At 40.8% G+C, this 16,561-nt stretch overlaps 2 protein-coding genes across 5 annotated transcripts in view; both read left to right on the top strand.

Moving 5' to 3' along the window:
• Nucleotides 1-7,108, top strand: part of LOC102219002 (abl interactor 2-like) — a 31,167-nt gene extending 24,059 nt beyond the window's left edge. For 2 of the 4 annotated variants that reach the window (XM_023337194.1, XM_005811314.2), the window contains 6 exons: nt 1,119-1,243; nt 2,389-2,709; nt 3,461-3,619; nt 4,398-4,478; nt 4,594-4,773; nt 5,586-7,108. In XM_023337194.1, the coding sequence (XP_023192962.1) occupies nt 1,119-1,243; nt 2,389-2,709; nt 3,461-3,619; nt 4,398-4,478; nt 4,594-4,773; nt 5,586-5,761 (1,042 nt within the window). In that variant the 3' untranslated portion in view covers nt 5,762-7,108. The remainder of the gene's footprint in view (nt 1-1,118; nt 1,244-2,388; nt 2,710-3,460; nt 3,620-4,397; nt 4,479-4,593; nt 4,774-5,585) is intronic. The other 2 variants (XM_023337197.1, XM_023337195.1) reach the window with 1 other exon arrangement.
• Nucleotides 7,109-9,766: 2,658 nt separating this feature from the next.
• cnot11 (CCR4-NOT transcription complex subunit 11) lies at nt 9,767-15,885 on the top strand. The gene is made up of 7 exons (XM_005811320.2): nt 9,767-10,490; nt 11,574-11,738; nt 11,859-12,011; nt 12,094-12,296; nt 13,350-13,552; nt 14,535-14,631; nt 15,478-15,885. The coding sequence occupies exons 1-7, from the start codon at nt 10,172-10,174 to the stop codon at nt 15,673-15,675; spliced, it is 1,338 nt and encodes a 445-aa protein (XP_005811377.1). The 5' UTR covers nt 9,767-10,171; the 3' UTR covers nt 15,676-15,885.
• Nucleotides 15,886-16,561: the final 676 nt, after the last annotated feature.

Here is a 16,561-nt window from a genome sequence, read left to right as displayed (position 1 = left end):
TTGTTGCGTTTTTACATTGTTATCCTTTAGAACGACGTGCCTGGATGAAGGATGGGGTTTTTATTCCTTTCACTCATAAGGTACAAGTTTCCAAGTTCAACGCTAAAAGAATTCAGAGAAACGTCCCCTGGAATTTGAAACTCAAATGGAAATGTTTTTTGTCTTAGCCAGCACTTGTTTGAACGGTATTGTTAGCTGCTGGGCTTGTCCTGATGCTCTAACATGGTTATTTTTAACAAAGCAGAACGTAAAATTTTAAAGTCTCACCTCCGACATAAAACAAAAGTCTTTAGTCAGAGGCCACCTGAGATTTGTCGCAAGACTGACTGTTACTGAAGATTCACAACAACTCTTTAAAGATACTTTGATATGAGTTATGACAATATTTTATTTCCCTTTGGAACAAATAAAGTATTTTGGTATTAAAATGACTTTACGTCTCAGTTAATTGTTAGATTTTTTATTATATGTTTGGTAAAGAGTTGACACCACATTAAGCAATGCAGTGGTTTGAGAACATCTAGAAATAAAACTTGCCAAGTTTTACAAAGTGCATCTTAGTGTAAAAGTACTCTCTATCTGATTCTTTGGTTACTTTTCTTCCTTTTTATATTTATTAGATGTAAATAGTTGTCAGCTCTTCTTCCCATACGATCAGAACATTTTTTCATCCTCCAGCTTTGAACCAATCAGATTGCATGTTCTTGTCTGCTTGTTGTTTCATTTCTTCTTTGCTGCCATTAACCTGAACCTGCTACTGCGGTTCGCTGGACTTCCTCTCTACAGGCTACTGTTTGTCATCCCGCCTCCATCGCCATGCCGACTGTCTAAGGACGTGCAGTTTTTACTGCTTCATGTCCTGTCTGCAATCTTTTTTTGAAAAACTCCACATCACTAAAAAGTTTAGCAGTTTTTAAAAAGCAAAAAATTTTGATTCCAGTTCAAATGTGGATTAGTTTCACGTCTTTTGTCCAATCTGCAGCTGGAACACACCTGTCTCCACAGCACTGATCTTCCTCTGGGTGTGTGTGTGTGTGTGTGTGTGTGTGTGTGTGTGTGTGTGTGTGTGTGTGTGTGTGTGTGTGCGTGTGTGTGTGTGTGTGTGTGTGTGTGTGCAGTGGCAGCAGCGGAGGCAGTCACCCCAGCAGCAGCAGTCGCAGCAGCAGCAGAGAGAACAGTGGCAGCGGCAGCGTGGGCATTCCCATCGCCGTGCCAACGCCGTCCCCACCCTCCACTTTCCCAGGTAACAGGACACTTGCTCAATGTCACAGCTGCAGTTGACGATGTGTAGCTGAATCGAGGGCTGAAACGATTAATCGGATTAATCGTGATGAAAGCATTAATCGTGATGAAAGAATACCATTCTCAAAGCCTCAACTAAGCCAGAACTGTACAAATATATACATATATACATTTTGCATTTAAGATGAAAAACAAAACTGTGTTTGTAAATACGTTCTACCCAGAACTCTTGAAGTGGCAGCTTTAGCTCCCCCACCCCAAAAAATCTGTTATGAAGTGTATTATTTTGTTGTGCTTCCTTTTTTGAATTGTAAATTAAACAGTAATTTTTCCCCAAAAAATAATTAGCTGTTTTTTCTTCAAAAGAAAAATCTATAAAATAACACCAAACCAAAAGGATAAATCTTTCAACAGGAGAAATGATCAAAGATTGAAATTCTTTCATTCTGTCCTACCTAGAAGAAGTATCAAACCAGTTGACAAGGGGCTCTACTGCCCCCTAAGGGTCCGTGGCAGCTCAATTCTACATGGAGTAATAAGAAATGATCTTTGACCCTTCTGCCCAGACCCAGTTTACATCCACTAAACCTTTATCCTTTAGGACACTCAAATGGATTTCTCCGTGTAATAATTCTGCAGGTTCTGTAGCTGCAGGATGTACTTGGAGTATCTATGCATAAGGTTTGGTACTAAAACAAACCGCAGCAGCTGCAGCTGTCCTACTCACCCAGTCCTGCAGCAGCAACATCCATAATAACAGGTCTTACATTTTGTCATGACAGGACTATTTAATCCTGTATAGTTTTATGTTTTTTTCCCCCCTCATAGTCTTTTCTGTCAGGCAAAAGTCTGAGTCATTGCGTTGTAATACTAAATCACTTCTAACATACCCTTGGTAGCTAGCTTGCTAGCTAGCTTCTTTGCATCTATTATGGGTTACTGCTAATGTATCACCAGTTGGCTGGACAAAGTTTGTACACTTCTGTGGAGATGCAGGTCTTAGATTCCATCCATAATGGTACTAAAAGGTCTTAACCTTGAGTTGGTGAAACCTACAGAAACCCTGTCTTTATTCTTCCCTCACTCCCTACTTTAACCTTCCTTCCTAATTAGCTCCTCTTTCTCTTCCTTCTCCTCTTCCCCAAGTCTCCCCGACTGCTGGACCGTCCAGCTCTTCCTCCACAGCTCCAAACTCCTCCCCTTCTCCCTCGCCGACTCCTTCCTCTTTCTCCTCTTCCTCCTCCACCACCACCTTAACCCAGCCTAACGCACCCCTACCACCAAACTCGCCCGCACACCAAGCCGACTCGTCTCCTCACACAAGCTCCCAAACAAACGTACCGAACACCAACACCTCCCCGCCTTCTAACCCTTCTCCCAGCACCTCCGAAGGCCAGTCCCAGCTGTCTTCTCTTCCTCTTCCTGCTCCTCCTCCTTCACTCTCCACCTCTTCGTCACCTGCTGAAGGTGAGTTTGTCCCAGTGGCTCAAACCCAAGTTGTTTTAAAGGCGTTTTAACACCTTTAATACCTGATAGTCCGGTAGACTTGGTTCATTTGGACACCAAAATTGCAACATTTGTTAAATTTTTAGATATCAAACGAACCAAACCTTTTGAAAAACCTGTTCCCCTCTCCACCTGTGGGGGCGCTGCACTGAGAACCACTGAAGAAAACAACACATGAGTGAAGTGCAACTTCCTTCTTCGTAAAATGTTGACAAAAATGGAGTTGTCTCTTTTGTCGTCGGTAAAAGACCACAAACCATTCGCCTGCTAGTGCTAGACTCACGCCTTTGTTTTGGTTTTATTTACCCAGAATGCCCTGCCTTTTAGTCCACTTCTAGCTCTTGGAGTTGTCTCCGGTTCGCTTGGCATTTGCACTGTACCAGAGTTCACTTCAACCAAACCAAGACCAAAGTATTTTTTTGGTCCGCATTAGAGTTTAATTGCGCGTTCACACCTTCCCAAACGAACCGGACTTTCTAGACAAACAAGCAAGAGTTCAATTAAAGCGGACCTGCATTCAGGGTTGGTCTGAATGCACAATGTTTGGTTGCCTTTTTCCTCCTCATAAACTTTCTACTGATCTTTGAATAAGAACTGTGTGTACTTGCTTTCACTACCAGCAGAGGGAGACAAAGCTTGTTCAACCCACTCCAGGTTCCTTTTAAATCAACATTCTTAAGATTTGTAACAGAGTTCCTCTCTGCTACGTCAGGTCCCTTCGTCCCCCAGTTCTACAGCATGAACCGGCCCCAGCCTCGACAACAGACCCCACAGGTGGGGGGGTCACTTCCATACCGCCGACCCCCTTCTGTGACTGGTCAGCCGATAGCCAACCACGTCAACGGAGGACCCTACTACAACCAGAGCCCAGGTTAGCCTTTCACTGGAGGCAACACTCAAGTTTACTCATCACTGAAAATATAACAGAAGGATGTCTTTGAAACCTCATTTTGGCAATTTGTAAACACTAATTTTGTATAAATTAAGTCCTGATAAAGCAGAAGTCTTATTTTTTGGAGCACTTTACGCAATGACAGGTGAAACCAGAAGTTTACATACACCTACTAAAAAGACACACACACCTTTTTTTTCTCACTGTCTGAGGTTAAACCAGACCAAACTCCTCTTGCTTTAGGTCAATTAGAAAGGTGTATGTAAACTTCTGATTCCAACAATATAAACATAAAAGCCAATGAGAAATTTCTGGTTTTAGCGTAGTGGTAATTTGATTTATTGATAAAGTCTGAGCTCACATTTGGGAATGACATCACTCCAGAGTCAAGAGTTTTCTAGTTGGACATTAGAAAAGCAGCAGGTTCTGTGTTTTGGTGTTAACCTTTTACCAGTTTAGCTTTTTAAATACTAAAGGGACATTTTCAAGAGTACAAACTATTAAACTATTAACTAGTGCTATTAAATACCGTGATATATACAAATGTAACTAGTTTTCATGTGCACAGTAGCCATATTGGATTCTGAACTTGAGGGGTGGTTTCTGCGATTCTAACTTTTGCCAGTCAGAATTAAGATTTCAAAGGGGTATATTTGTCTTATTTACAAATGTATACTGGATTTGAAATGACTGAAACTTCTCAACAGTTTTACACTGGTAGTTTGAAGTCCTAATTGACTCCTGACTGTGTTTGCAGCCTCGCCGCCACCTCCATCGCTCCTGCAGTTCACCCCTCAGCTGCCTCTGATGGGTTTCGTTGCTCGAGTTCAAGAATCTAGTGAGTCAAACAGTCCCTGTTGAGTTTTGGTTGTTTCACAAATGAACCGGCTTGTGTTTGTCCACTAATGCTGATGGTCGATCATTTATTCTCTAAAACATCCCTTCACCAACAGTTACAGACACTCCTCCTCCTCAACCGTCAGCCGACACGCCTTCAGGGCCCAATGAGACTCCGTCCACCCCGAAACCTTCAGAGGACGGACATGGTGAGGAAGACTCTAAAGTAGTGGAGTACAGCGATCCGTACGCTGAAGAGGACCCGCCGTGGGCGCCCAGAAGCTACCTGGAGAAAGGTAAGTCACAGAAACGCACTCAGGATTTCAAAGCTGTTGGTACTCTTTTGTCACATTAGCCATAAATCCCATTTTACAGCAGGGTTATACTTTCACTGTCATCACAATTTTTTTTATTCTTCCACAGAATTATTTTCAACAAAGTGGATTGAACACAAGTAGCTTTTTTTACCAGCAGCAGCCCCTTTTTCACTGATCATATAGCTGCGCAAAATGGAATTGCAAAAAGAAATTGGTTTAGTGGAAACATGTCAATTTTTTAAAAACTGACAGTTTTTCATTACAAAGTTCTTGCGTTAGGATGACGCGGTTTGTTTGCCGTATCAAAATTAGTGTATTTTGCAAAACTGCAATTATCTGCGTTCCCATTGACCATTTAATTGCACAAAGTGGAATTTTGAAAATAAATTTACTTTATGGAAACACTGCAATTTCAAAAAATCCTGTTTTTCGGTACAAGGTTTTTGTGCCATTGAAATTTCACAAAACTACAATAGGAACTATTTTTTTGCATCACATAAATGACGTGATGTTATTACTGGTGGAAATGACGTCAACAGGAAGTGACAGGAGGATGAATGCACGGCATGTTTTTCAATAACTTACTGTAACATGTGAACAAGCTTATCCAAGTGTGATTTTATTTGCGTTTCTTATTTAATGGAAACACCGCCATTGCGTGATTGCGTTCTTTTCCCCCAACATTAGCAGAATATCGACACAGTTTCCCACAGATTTGCAACAGAAACGCAGCTACTGCCGCAGCACAAAATATATTTACTCGTTGACGGTTTTTTTGTGTCGCCCTCCAGTGGTGGCTGTGTATGATTACACCGCAGACAAGGAGGACGAGCTTTCCTTTCAGGAAGGAGCCATCATTTATGTTGTCAAGAAGAACGAGGACGGATGGTTCGAAGGGGTGATGAACGCCACCACCGGCCTCTTCCCAGGGAACTACGTAGAGTCCATCATGCACTACGCCGACTGAAACCGCCTGAGTCTCGCTCACAGGTGGAGTTCATTTAAATCTGCGGCTCACTTCCTTTGAGCAGGAGAGGGGAACTCTGGTCGGCTTTTTATATGTTCCTCATTTGGGTTCAAACTATTCAATTCAGTTGGATATTCTGATTATTTATTGGACTGGGTTTTCGTTGGCTTGTTTACAAAGTGTTTTAATCTCCCAGATTATCTTCACAATGTTTCCTTGCGCTCCATTTATCTCGGGTGAATTTCAGGTGATTTGCACACGAGGCTGGTCACGTTTTACTAATAAATGAATAACTTGCTCATACACAACATGTTTTAGCTGTGAGTAAATCCATTCATCAGAATGCTGTTCCTTCATTCCTTCTTACTACAAATACAGACACGCGGTAACAAAAGACAGTGTGGAAATACTCCTGTGAAAACTCCACTTTTCCTTCCATGTTTCCCCGTTATATTGGTCATAAATCAGTGTAGAATTATTGGAATAGACACACATGGCAAAACAAATCTTCTCGGCCTTTCCAAAAGTTGCATACTGTGCCTTGCGAAATTATTCATTAACTTTTTCACATTTTGTCAACCACAAACCTCATTGCATTTTGTTTAGATTTTACTTCATAGACAAACAAAACGTAACGTGTAATTGTGAAGTGATATCGACTTACCCTGCTGCACTTTTCTTTTTCTATTGAGGTCTGAAAGTGAAAGTTTGCACCTGTTCAGTCATTGAGTTTTTAGCGCTTTAGTCTGGTGAGGCTGAAACAGCACAGCTGGTTGCTGGACCTTTTGAAGGTGTGTGAGAATCTGTTTAGTTTGTGTCAGATTTATGTTTCCTCTTTATTAACTTTACCATATGTTTGTTTTTGGGGTTTTTTTGTTGCTTTTGCATTTTGCCATGAGGAGAGTAAGTGCCAAAGGACAAAAGAAAAGATATTTAATTACTATTTTTTATGGTGGTTCTTTCTGTCTTGTGATTATTAAAATCAGGAACATTTCACCATCTGGGCCAGTGAATTTTAACACAAACAAAACGATTCCTTTTTTTTCCAGTTTCGACTGAAGTTATTTTAACTTATATTTTTAAATAATGATTGAAAAACCCATTAGATTTCATAAAGAAAACATCATTTAAAAAATGTATGGGATTCCATTTTTTTTCTTCCTCATCTTCCCTCCAATTTTCTGAGGCTCCCTTAGCGCCCCCTGGCGGGTCACACTTTTAAAAACACTGGTTTACAGTACTGACAGTAATGACGGCGTTTTAGGGCCACGATGGATGGAAAAAAAGTACCGTAGTACATTTGTGCCAAAACCAAAAAAAAAATCTGACATTTGAGGTTAATCTCAGAAATTTTCTACAAGAACTTTGTACGTTTCTGAGTTTGAAAAGGTTGAAAATCAGCTTTAAAAAAAATCAAAAAATTTGAGATTAATTTCAACAAATTTCTAGAAAAAACTAGGAATTTTTTTAGTTTCAAACGATGAAAATTTTCTACTTTTAATGCTCAGAAAATGTCCAAAAAGTCAAAAATGTTTGACTTTTGAAACTCAAAGGTTTCCAAGTTTTTTTTTCTGGAAAAATTCTGAAAATTCAAGATTTCTTAGAATTTTGGCAGGAATTTACTCCTCCCTTTTTCTATCTACAATGGCCCTAATGCTCTGTCATAGACAGTTCAATAGATAAAGTCACAGAAAAAAACAAATTTCTGTTTTTGCTGCAGGACGCCCTGTGACAACACACACTTCAACTAAGCAAACACTTCCATAGCACTTCTTACAACAAGGTTCCCTCACACACTCCAAACTCAAGCAGAAAAGCACTAAAACAATAAAATACTCAAAGTGGAGAAACCCCCGTTACCTTTACACATTACACAGGCAGAAAGCAGCCGAGTTTTTTTTTTTCATATTGCAATAAATCAAAACATGTGAGCCCAGATTGCAATCCTCTCTCAGGCTAACAGCAAATCAGAAATCTCTGGTGATGGACGCCCATGTTTCAGACTCTGAGCCGCCCCCGTCTTTGTGAATTGAACCCAAACAGTTTGCCAGGTGGAGATTCTGAACCTGTCGCCAGTTTTAAAGTTTACAGCGTGACTGCCTACATGCCTGATATATATACATATATATAACTGACACGTGTATTTACTATTTTATTTCATAATATATGTCTTTGTAGTGTTTTGGATTTTTTTTACTGTTTTAACCGCCTTGTTTTATTGTCTGCTTCTTCATCTGAAGCGTTCTTGTTCTTGTACAGTTCTGTGTTTTGTTTCCGTGCTGCGGAGGGTTTGGACTTGGCAGCGTATCAAAGATGGAGGCGGATATTTTGTGCCAAATGTACGTTTGTGTGTGACGTGACGTGAATGCAGGTATCTTGTGTGTGAATCAGAACCAAACTTGTGAAGCTGGACCTTTTTAAAAACAATATATCCCTGTGCAGTGTTTCAAGAGGCATTTTAAAGCGAAACTAGAAAAGATGACTTAAAATATTTATGAAAATCTGTGCACATCTGTGCACTGTGACTTCACAGTGTCAGAAGGAGCTTATCTGAGCTTCTAATCAACACGTCATCTTGGCAACTTTGCTTTTCCTGCAGCATCCCTTTAAAGAAAATGCCGACGGAGAAATCAGCTGTGAAACGGTACAGACTCCTTCAACAAATCGGATGTTCCAAAGTAACATGTTTTATCTTTGAAATGTTTCCCAGGATCTCAATAATCACATTTTAGCATGTGTATGTTATTTTTCGCATCAACACTAAGCACAACTTATTTGTGATTTGAAGCATTTTTGAGGAGATTATCATCACTACTATTATTATTTTTTGATGTGCACTCACTTTTTGTAGGAGACTGAATTTGGACTGGGATGAAAAAATCCAAATATTTTTGCTTCATGTCTTCATTCCTTGTTTTGTTTTTTGGGGGTTTCTTTGTTACGTGTTTTCCGTGGTGTTCCTGCATCTCCCTAGTGGAACGTGTTCTCCGGACGAGCTTTCTGCTTTCAAAGCGGAATCTGAACTCTGGGCACATTGCTGTTTTGTAAGACAGAAAGCAAAAGGAAATTACTAATAAATGTTTTAACAGCCTTCCTCTTTTCTTGTCTCTTTCTCGCACATTTACTTTCAGAAAATATACTGTTATTTATTGCTTTCTGCTGATACAGTCAGAATCCACTCAGTATCAGTAAACTCGTCAGGTATAGTTTGTCACCGAAAGAACAACATCTTCTGGTCACATTTTCTGATTTATTTGCCAATTTGTTGTAAATAATCACCGTTTCTCGTTTTTTTGTTTTTTTCTAAATCAAAGGGCTTCTACAAAGGACTACACTTATATTCTGTTTATTCTATTACAGAAAATGATTTAGGGAGTCATTTGTGAAGAGGACCAGGGCAGATAGGAAATAATAGATTTCATTAAAGACAGTCAGCGATTATTTTGAGTCAAGGCATCATAAACAGACAAATATCCATTATTGTAATGTGGAACGTGCAGAATATAGCCTTTACTCATTTTACCAGTGGCCAGTATGTACAAAACTAATCAGCTGGTAACAGATCAGAAGATGAACAACATATAACATAACATTACCAGGTAAATTCTGAATAATTAAATAATTGTATTTATTTGTATGGTGGAACTCCATACAATTTTTTTCAATGTATATGTCAGTGTCAAAACGTACACCACGAAATAGTATATTTAAGTTAATTCATCTTCTAGTTTTACAGATTTTGTTTTGACAAAAAGAGGAAATTGCGTCGTAAGGGCCGCCGGGTAAACTGACGTTAGAGAACAAGGCGAAGGGAATCTGGGGTTCCCACTTTCATAACGGTGGTTTAATTTGAATAGTTTTTATAAATCATAACTATTTTTATTTCTTCACCTAGTGCGCCTGATGAAAATGGTATTTAAAACCTATTTTTCATTTGAAAATAAAAGTGAAACGCCAAATAATGAAACTACATGTCCCGTGATGCAACTCGACGGAAGTGTCCTATCTCAAATTTAAACGGCTAGGTTCTCCAGGAACCAAATTTTAAGGCCGTGAAACGCTTTTTGGCTCACATGTCCGATTCAGTGAGGCTTTATTGGATTTATACGACAAGCTGTAGTCACAGAGTCGTTCATAGGAGTTTCTTGGGTCGCAATGTTAAGTTTTTGACTGACTTCTCTGTCTGTTTCTAGTTAGCATTACCATGTAAACTATGGTAAGTTATTGCTAGCAGAGCTCAGGATGCTAATTCCGAGTCAATATTTTTATTATGGTGTTTTGCGCACGTACTCAAACATGAATTAAGATTTCTCCACCAAGATACCATTGTATCTTTATTCATTTAGAAGTACGTCGGTTTGGTTTTTTTAGAAAAAGTAGCTAACGCTAAAGCTAAAGCAGACCACCACAATGACTCTCGCTCCGAAGGAACTGTCGAACCTGCTGAGCATCATCTCGGAGGAGGCTTGCTCCAACACCTTCGAGAGCCTCTCGACCCACTTCCACCATTACTTCGGGAAGGCAGAGCACTTCAGGGTAGGCTCGGTGTTGGTCATGCTGCTCCAGCAGCCCGACCTGCTGCCAAGCTCCCCGCAGCGGCTCACCGCCCTCTACCTGCTCTGGGAGATGTACCGGACCGAGCCGCTGGCCGCCAACCCGTTCGCCGCTGTGTTCGCCCACCTGCTGAACTCCGCGCCGGGAGAAGAGCAGCAGGAGAAGGTGCTGTCAGGTAGGACACCCGGCGTGATTTCTTTCTTTCTTTTAGTTTTGGGTTGTTGTTTTTTTTGGACGAAAATATAGTCCAAGTTAGTCCTACCCTAATAGAGTCGAAATGATACGAGAATAAACTCATAATATTACAACTTTATTTTGGTAATATTCCAACATTATTCTCGAAATATTGACTTTATTCTCTTACTACGACTTTATTGTCGCATCTTCTCACAATACTATGTAGGCCCGTCGCGATAACAAATGTTACTGGACGATAAATTGTCCCAGTATTGTGATTAACGGATTAATTGTCGTTTTGAGACGATTTTCATCCAATATTATGGTAATGGCATAGTAATAACAATCCATTCTCAACGATCAATAAATCCTAAATTCTAATGAACATTTCCCACTGGAGCTGGAAGACATTTTAAATGCCCAAAGTAAATAAATAAAAGGACAAATAAAATTTAGTATTGAAGTCTCTGTATACAAAATTGTCCTTTGAAAATGGTTCTTTGAGACCAAAGCAGCAGACTGCAAACTTTTGTCAACCCGGTGGTTTACGGCGAATAATATGGTTTTAACTCAGAGGCTGCGAAAAATTTCTGATCCACAATGTTGGTCTGAGAATAAATCCAAAGTATCGTAACTAAGCTCTCACAGATAACAGCTGGATAATGATGCTTTCAAACAGCATTATTTCTATGGGATACTGAAGAAAAAATGTTTGTGAAGAGAATTTAATATCTTAAAACTTCTAATAATTTTTACTCTGCGATGTGCACATCTATACACTAGGTGGTGCTAGAGAACCTTTTTTCTTCTTGATAAAAAATGTGCCCTTCTGAATTCTTGTGTGTGTGTGTGTGTGTGTGTGTGTGTGTGTGTGTGTGTGTGTGTGTGTGTGTGTGTGTGTGTGTGTGTGTGTGTATGACGCAAAATAGCAGTTCTGGATTTGAAAGCCCATGTTAGATTTTTATAATTTTGTAGCATATTCATGTTCTCCTCTCCAAACGGCTCATACAGCCAGAATTAGGATTTGTCTGTCATCCAAGCGTCTTTAACTGAAAGCCTTGTGTCCGTTTTGTGTGTCCAGGTTTCCTGCCGCCCATCACCCAGCCGGAGAAGTTCTTCCTGTCCCAGCTGATGCTGGCGCCGCCCAGAGATCTGTTCAAGAAGACGCCCAGACAGGTGTCCTGCATGGACATCACCAACATGCCCCAGTCCATTGACATCAGTGGGCTGCAGCTGGCTTTAGCAGGTCAGCGGACGCCATGTGTTTTTTAGTTTGTTGTAGTAAACGTTGAGTTGAATCCGTGTGGTAGAGGTAAGTTCGTGAATTGAGGTCGGAGGATCCAGTCTGTGTGTCTTTGCTTTGCAGAGCGTCAGTCGGAGCTGCCCACTCAGAGCAAAGCCAGCTTCCCCAGCATCCTGAACGACCCGGACCCAGACTCCTCCAACTCAGGATTCGACAGCTCCGTAGCCAATCAGATCATAGAGTCTCTGGTCACGGGGCCACGGCCGCCGCTGGAGAGTAAGAGTTTACTTTTTATCCCATGTTCTGCTTTGTAAACCGCACAGAGTCACAAACGGTAATCGGGTCGTTCTGCGCTCAGGTCACTTCCGGCCGGAGTTCATCCGGCCCCCGCCCCCTCTCCACGTGTGTGAGGACGAGCTAGCGTGGCTGAACCCGACCGAGCCGGACCACAGCATCCAGTGGGACCGCTCCATGTGTGTGAAGAACAGCACAGGCCTGGAGATCAAACGCATCATGTCCAAGGCCTTTAAGAGCCCGCTGTCCGCCCAGCAGCAGTCCCAGGTGGGTCACCATGAGCGGGACGGACTTCATTTAGCTCCGGCACAAAGTATCTATATTTGTTTTTATTTTTTGTTGTTGTTGTTTTTTTGAGGGCCATGACTTTAACACATTAATTTTGGTTAATTAATATAGATTAATTAGATAAGATTAGAATAAATTTTAACACGTTAAGTTTTAATGCAATTAATTACATTTTACATTTATTTATTTTTTTATTTTACATACGAAAGTTCCGAGGCAGAACCTTTCTAGTCATGTTTCTGGTACATCTGTAAATCCGTCGCACAAGCGACATCAGCAAACAATAACAACAGATGACCAATCTGCTTCTCGTGGCCCAATGAGGGCTCAGTTCTGTTTCAAAAAACAAACTGCTGGAATCCTGGAAAAGACTATTGTTGTGCTAAAGGACTTAGCATATCAGCAAAGCTGTTCAAGCCTAAACTAGCATCTCGAGAAGACGCCCAGAGTCAAGTTGCTAAATATGTAGCAGCTAGCTAGCACAGACGACCCCATTGCTAATGTTGGCGTCCACAGTCCAGATTTCTAGAGAAGTTTTATGAATGATCAGTTGTTCCTGAAACACTGGAAAGATAAACGGGTATAAAAAAAAACTTTGTACCAATCTGATGGTTGGTACAAAGTACAACTAGACAACCAGTGATGAACAGTTGGATGTAACTACTGGAGGAAACAACAAAGAAGACGACAGGAAGTAGGAGGATGATGTCGCTGCATGATTTTTAATGATTTATTGCGTGAACATATTCATTATGTGATTTTAACTGCATTTCTGATTTAATTGAAACACCACGATTGTGAAATAGTTTTTTTCTTGTTTTAAATTTGTGAAAAATGGAAAAAGTTTTGTGAACATTTGTAATGGAAACACGGCTACTGATGTGAAAGGTTTTGTCATCAAGTATGGTGTGTTCACTGACCACAAAAACATGGGCATTTTTAAGTTACCCGCCTGGATCTTCACCAGCTTGGTTTGTCAGTGCTGCTTTTCAGTCGGGCGCTAACCGGGCCAGCCGTTTGTCCTGTGTGCAGCTGCTGGCCGAGCTGGAGAAGGACCCCAAGCTGGTGTACCACATCGGCCTGTCGCCGGCCAAGCTGCCCGACCTGGTGGAGAACAACCCACTGGTGGCCATCGAGATGCTGCTGAAGCTGATGCAGAGCAGCCAGATCACTGAGTACTTCTCAGTGCTGGTCAACATGGACATGTCGCTGCACTCCATGGAGGTGGTCAACAGGTGGGGCAGGACTGGACACTTTCGTTTTGTTTGAACTGAGCAGGATTTATGGAGAGCGTGAAAATCACAAGAAGCAAATCTGCAACGAGTTAAAAAAAAGTTAGTGAGACATCATTGGTGTAAAATGTACATTTTTTTAAAAATAAGTTGCCATTAAACTGTTGAGTCTGGATTACAACTCCAGACTCATTTCTAACAGTGATTGGACAGACTGTAAATGTTCTGCCTGGTTAGATTTTCTATGGGATCCAAGTTTCTTGCTCAAGTTGTTTAGGTTCTTTCGTCCTCCATCACCGTTCCATGATGCCCGTCCATTCTTAAAAAGTCTTTGAAAGCCTTCAATTCATGTATCTAAAATTAAGCCCTTAAAATGTCTTAAATTCAATTAAAAATATGTAATTTGACCACGTGGTCGTGGCAGGACCATTTAATCTCTTATTCCATGTAGTTTATTTTTCTCACAGGATTTTTTTTTGTCAGGCAGAAATTTGAGAGGCGCTCAGAAATCTTCGCTCCGTTCTCTGATTCGAAGTGCTTCAGGCTACCGCTAACTAGCTGCTAACATACCCTCGCTAACTAGCTAGCTTTTTTCATCTGTCATGAAAACAGATGAAGCGTGTAACTTTATCACCAGTTGGCTGGACGGAGTTCATCTTCGCTGCAGGCTGAGACCCAAATGATTCTGCATGTATTATGTACCAAAAAAAAAGCTTGACACTTTAAAATATAAAATATGTGATTTTCGTTGCGAACATTTATGTTGTGATACAAGTTTTAAATTTCATTCATAATGGTCTTAAAATTTCTTTAAAAGCCACAAATTTGAGTTGGAGGAACCTGTAGAAACCCTTTGAACTTTTGATGATTGATTCAATAGTTTCCCAGTGTGTGGAAACAGCCGAGCTGCACCTCAACACTTTGCTGTAAGGGACGGTTTTGTTTATTAGTTGGGGTTGATTGTCCTTCCTCCTCCCTCCATCAGACTGACCACAGCCGTGGACCTGCCTCCAGAGTTTATCCACCTCTACATCTCCAACTGCATCTCCACATGTGAGCAAATCAAGGACAAGTACATGCAGGTGTGTTGATCGTCCTAAATTATATGTTCAGGTAGAAAATGCCCGTTAGAAGTTGTCCTAGTCAAAGCACAGCAGCAGCATGTAGCCCAATGGTGGGCGTTAGCTTTAGTTGTGGAGACTGATGCACTCCAGTAGGATTATGCTGAGTCTTTTTAACAACATGTTGATATTTTCAGTAGTAATGTGACATAAAGTGGAAACGCTCCCAAGGTGTGAATACGCCTGAGGCCTAGTCCTCATGTAGATGGACATCTGGGAAAACAGGTGACATTTTCAGGCCTTCCGGCTTTCCGTCCACACACAAACGTAGCTTAGTATCAATAAAAATTATTATTTACAAAAACTCAGACCAAAGTGGAGATTTGATAAAACTATGTATTTGTGTTTGCATGTGTACATGAGAAAACTGAGGGTTTTAGCATCTGCAACAAATAATCCATATTCTTGTTTTCACATGATTCCCAATCAGCATCGTCTTATTTTATTGTCTTTATATTCTAAAATACTATTCAAAAGTAGTTGAACTTACAAATCAACCTCCTGGTGAAAAGTATGTCTTAACAGGAAGTCCTGGTGGCTTTGAAACAATCTGATTGGCTGCCTTAGGTTTTAGCTTTGCACGACACTGCCCCCTACTGGTTTGGCATGTTTAAAACAACGTTGAGAGGCTGACCTGTTCAGTTCACCTGGATGAAAACTTTTTCTGAAATCACTCATGTGTGTATGATGTAATTTTTTTAAAGAACATGGCAAAGATATGAGTTTTTAAAAAGCCTTGGCTACATGTGGACAGGGCCTCGGTCACTGTGTGCCAGATTTTCCTCATGTACGGTTTGTCCGTTCCAGAATCGGCTGGTCCGACTGGTCTGCGTCTTCCTCCAGTCGCTGATCCGAAACAAGATCATCAACGTCCAGGACCTGTTCATCGAGGTCCAGGCCTTCTGCATCGAGTTCAGCCGCATCCGCGAGGCCGCCGGCCTCTTCCGCCTCCTGAAGACCCTGGACACCGGGGAGAACCCGCCCGAACCCAAACCGACCAAATGAAGAGCCGCACAGAGACGCAGCGCCACCTTGAGATGCTGGGAGAACAGCTTCCTGTTAAACAGCCACAGTGAAATCTGCAGCGCCTCACTGTGCTCAGAGTAAATAGTGTAAATATATATTTTTTTTAATCGGACATCAAGTCTTTTGACTTGCATCTCACCATCTCTCTGTGTTTTCTCTCTTCCTACAAAAGTAAAAAAATAATAACCAGCTTTTTGTCTCCTGAATTGATTTTATTGGCAACTCTTTAAACTTATCTCAGAACTCATTTCCTGAAAGGATGTCAGAACGGCCTCATATTCTAAACAGTTATTAAAAATAGCTGAGAAAGCTGCTGATCTTGTGTCGAATCAAGAACCGGTGACTCATTTAGTGATTACAGTTCACATGTGCTAAATGCTAAATAAGGTGAAGATGAGTCTGAATTGAATCTGGTCAGAATGATGTCACACACTGAGCTTGGTGGCTCAGAAACACTGATTGTTTCACTTCCTCCCACAAGGCTGAAATCAGATCGTTTCCATGGAGACATACAGTCAGTTCTTTGCAGAATGGCTTTAATTAATTTAATTTAAATATAAACAGTCAAAGGTCAGACATAACAGCAGCTCAGTCGGATTTTAAGTTTACACTTTGACTAGGCCACTTCAAAATCATAGTCCTGCTGCATAACCTGAGCTGGGTGTGTTTGAGTTCATCTGTGGAAAGGAGGGGAGTTTTTATATTCTTTTGTACACAACTGTGTATACTTGTAAGTTCGCTAACTTGGATAGGAAGAAGCAACTATTTCATGTGACGAAAATATCAACCATGAACTTTTACGTTGGAGAAGTTAAAAATGGATTTGTGTAGCTAAGTGAAATATTATTTCAGGCTGGCGCACCTC

This window comes from Xiphophorus maculatus, chromosome 7 (genome assembly GCF_002775205.1).
Source record: "Xiphophorus maculatus strain JP 163 A chromosome 7, X_maculatus-5.0-male, whole genome shotgun sequence".
Lineage (NCBI taxonomy): Eukaryota > Metazoa > Chordata > Actinopteri > Cyprinodontiformes > Poeciliidae > Xiphophorus > Xiphophorus maculatus.
The sequence above is the reverse complement of the archived record's forward strand: the minus strand, read 5'-3'. Positions and strand labels throughout refer to the sequence as shown.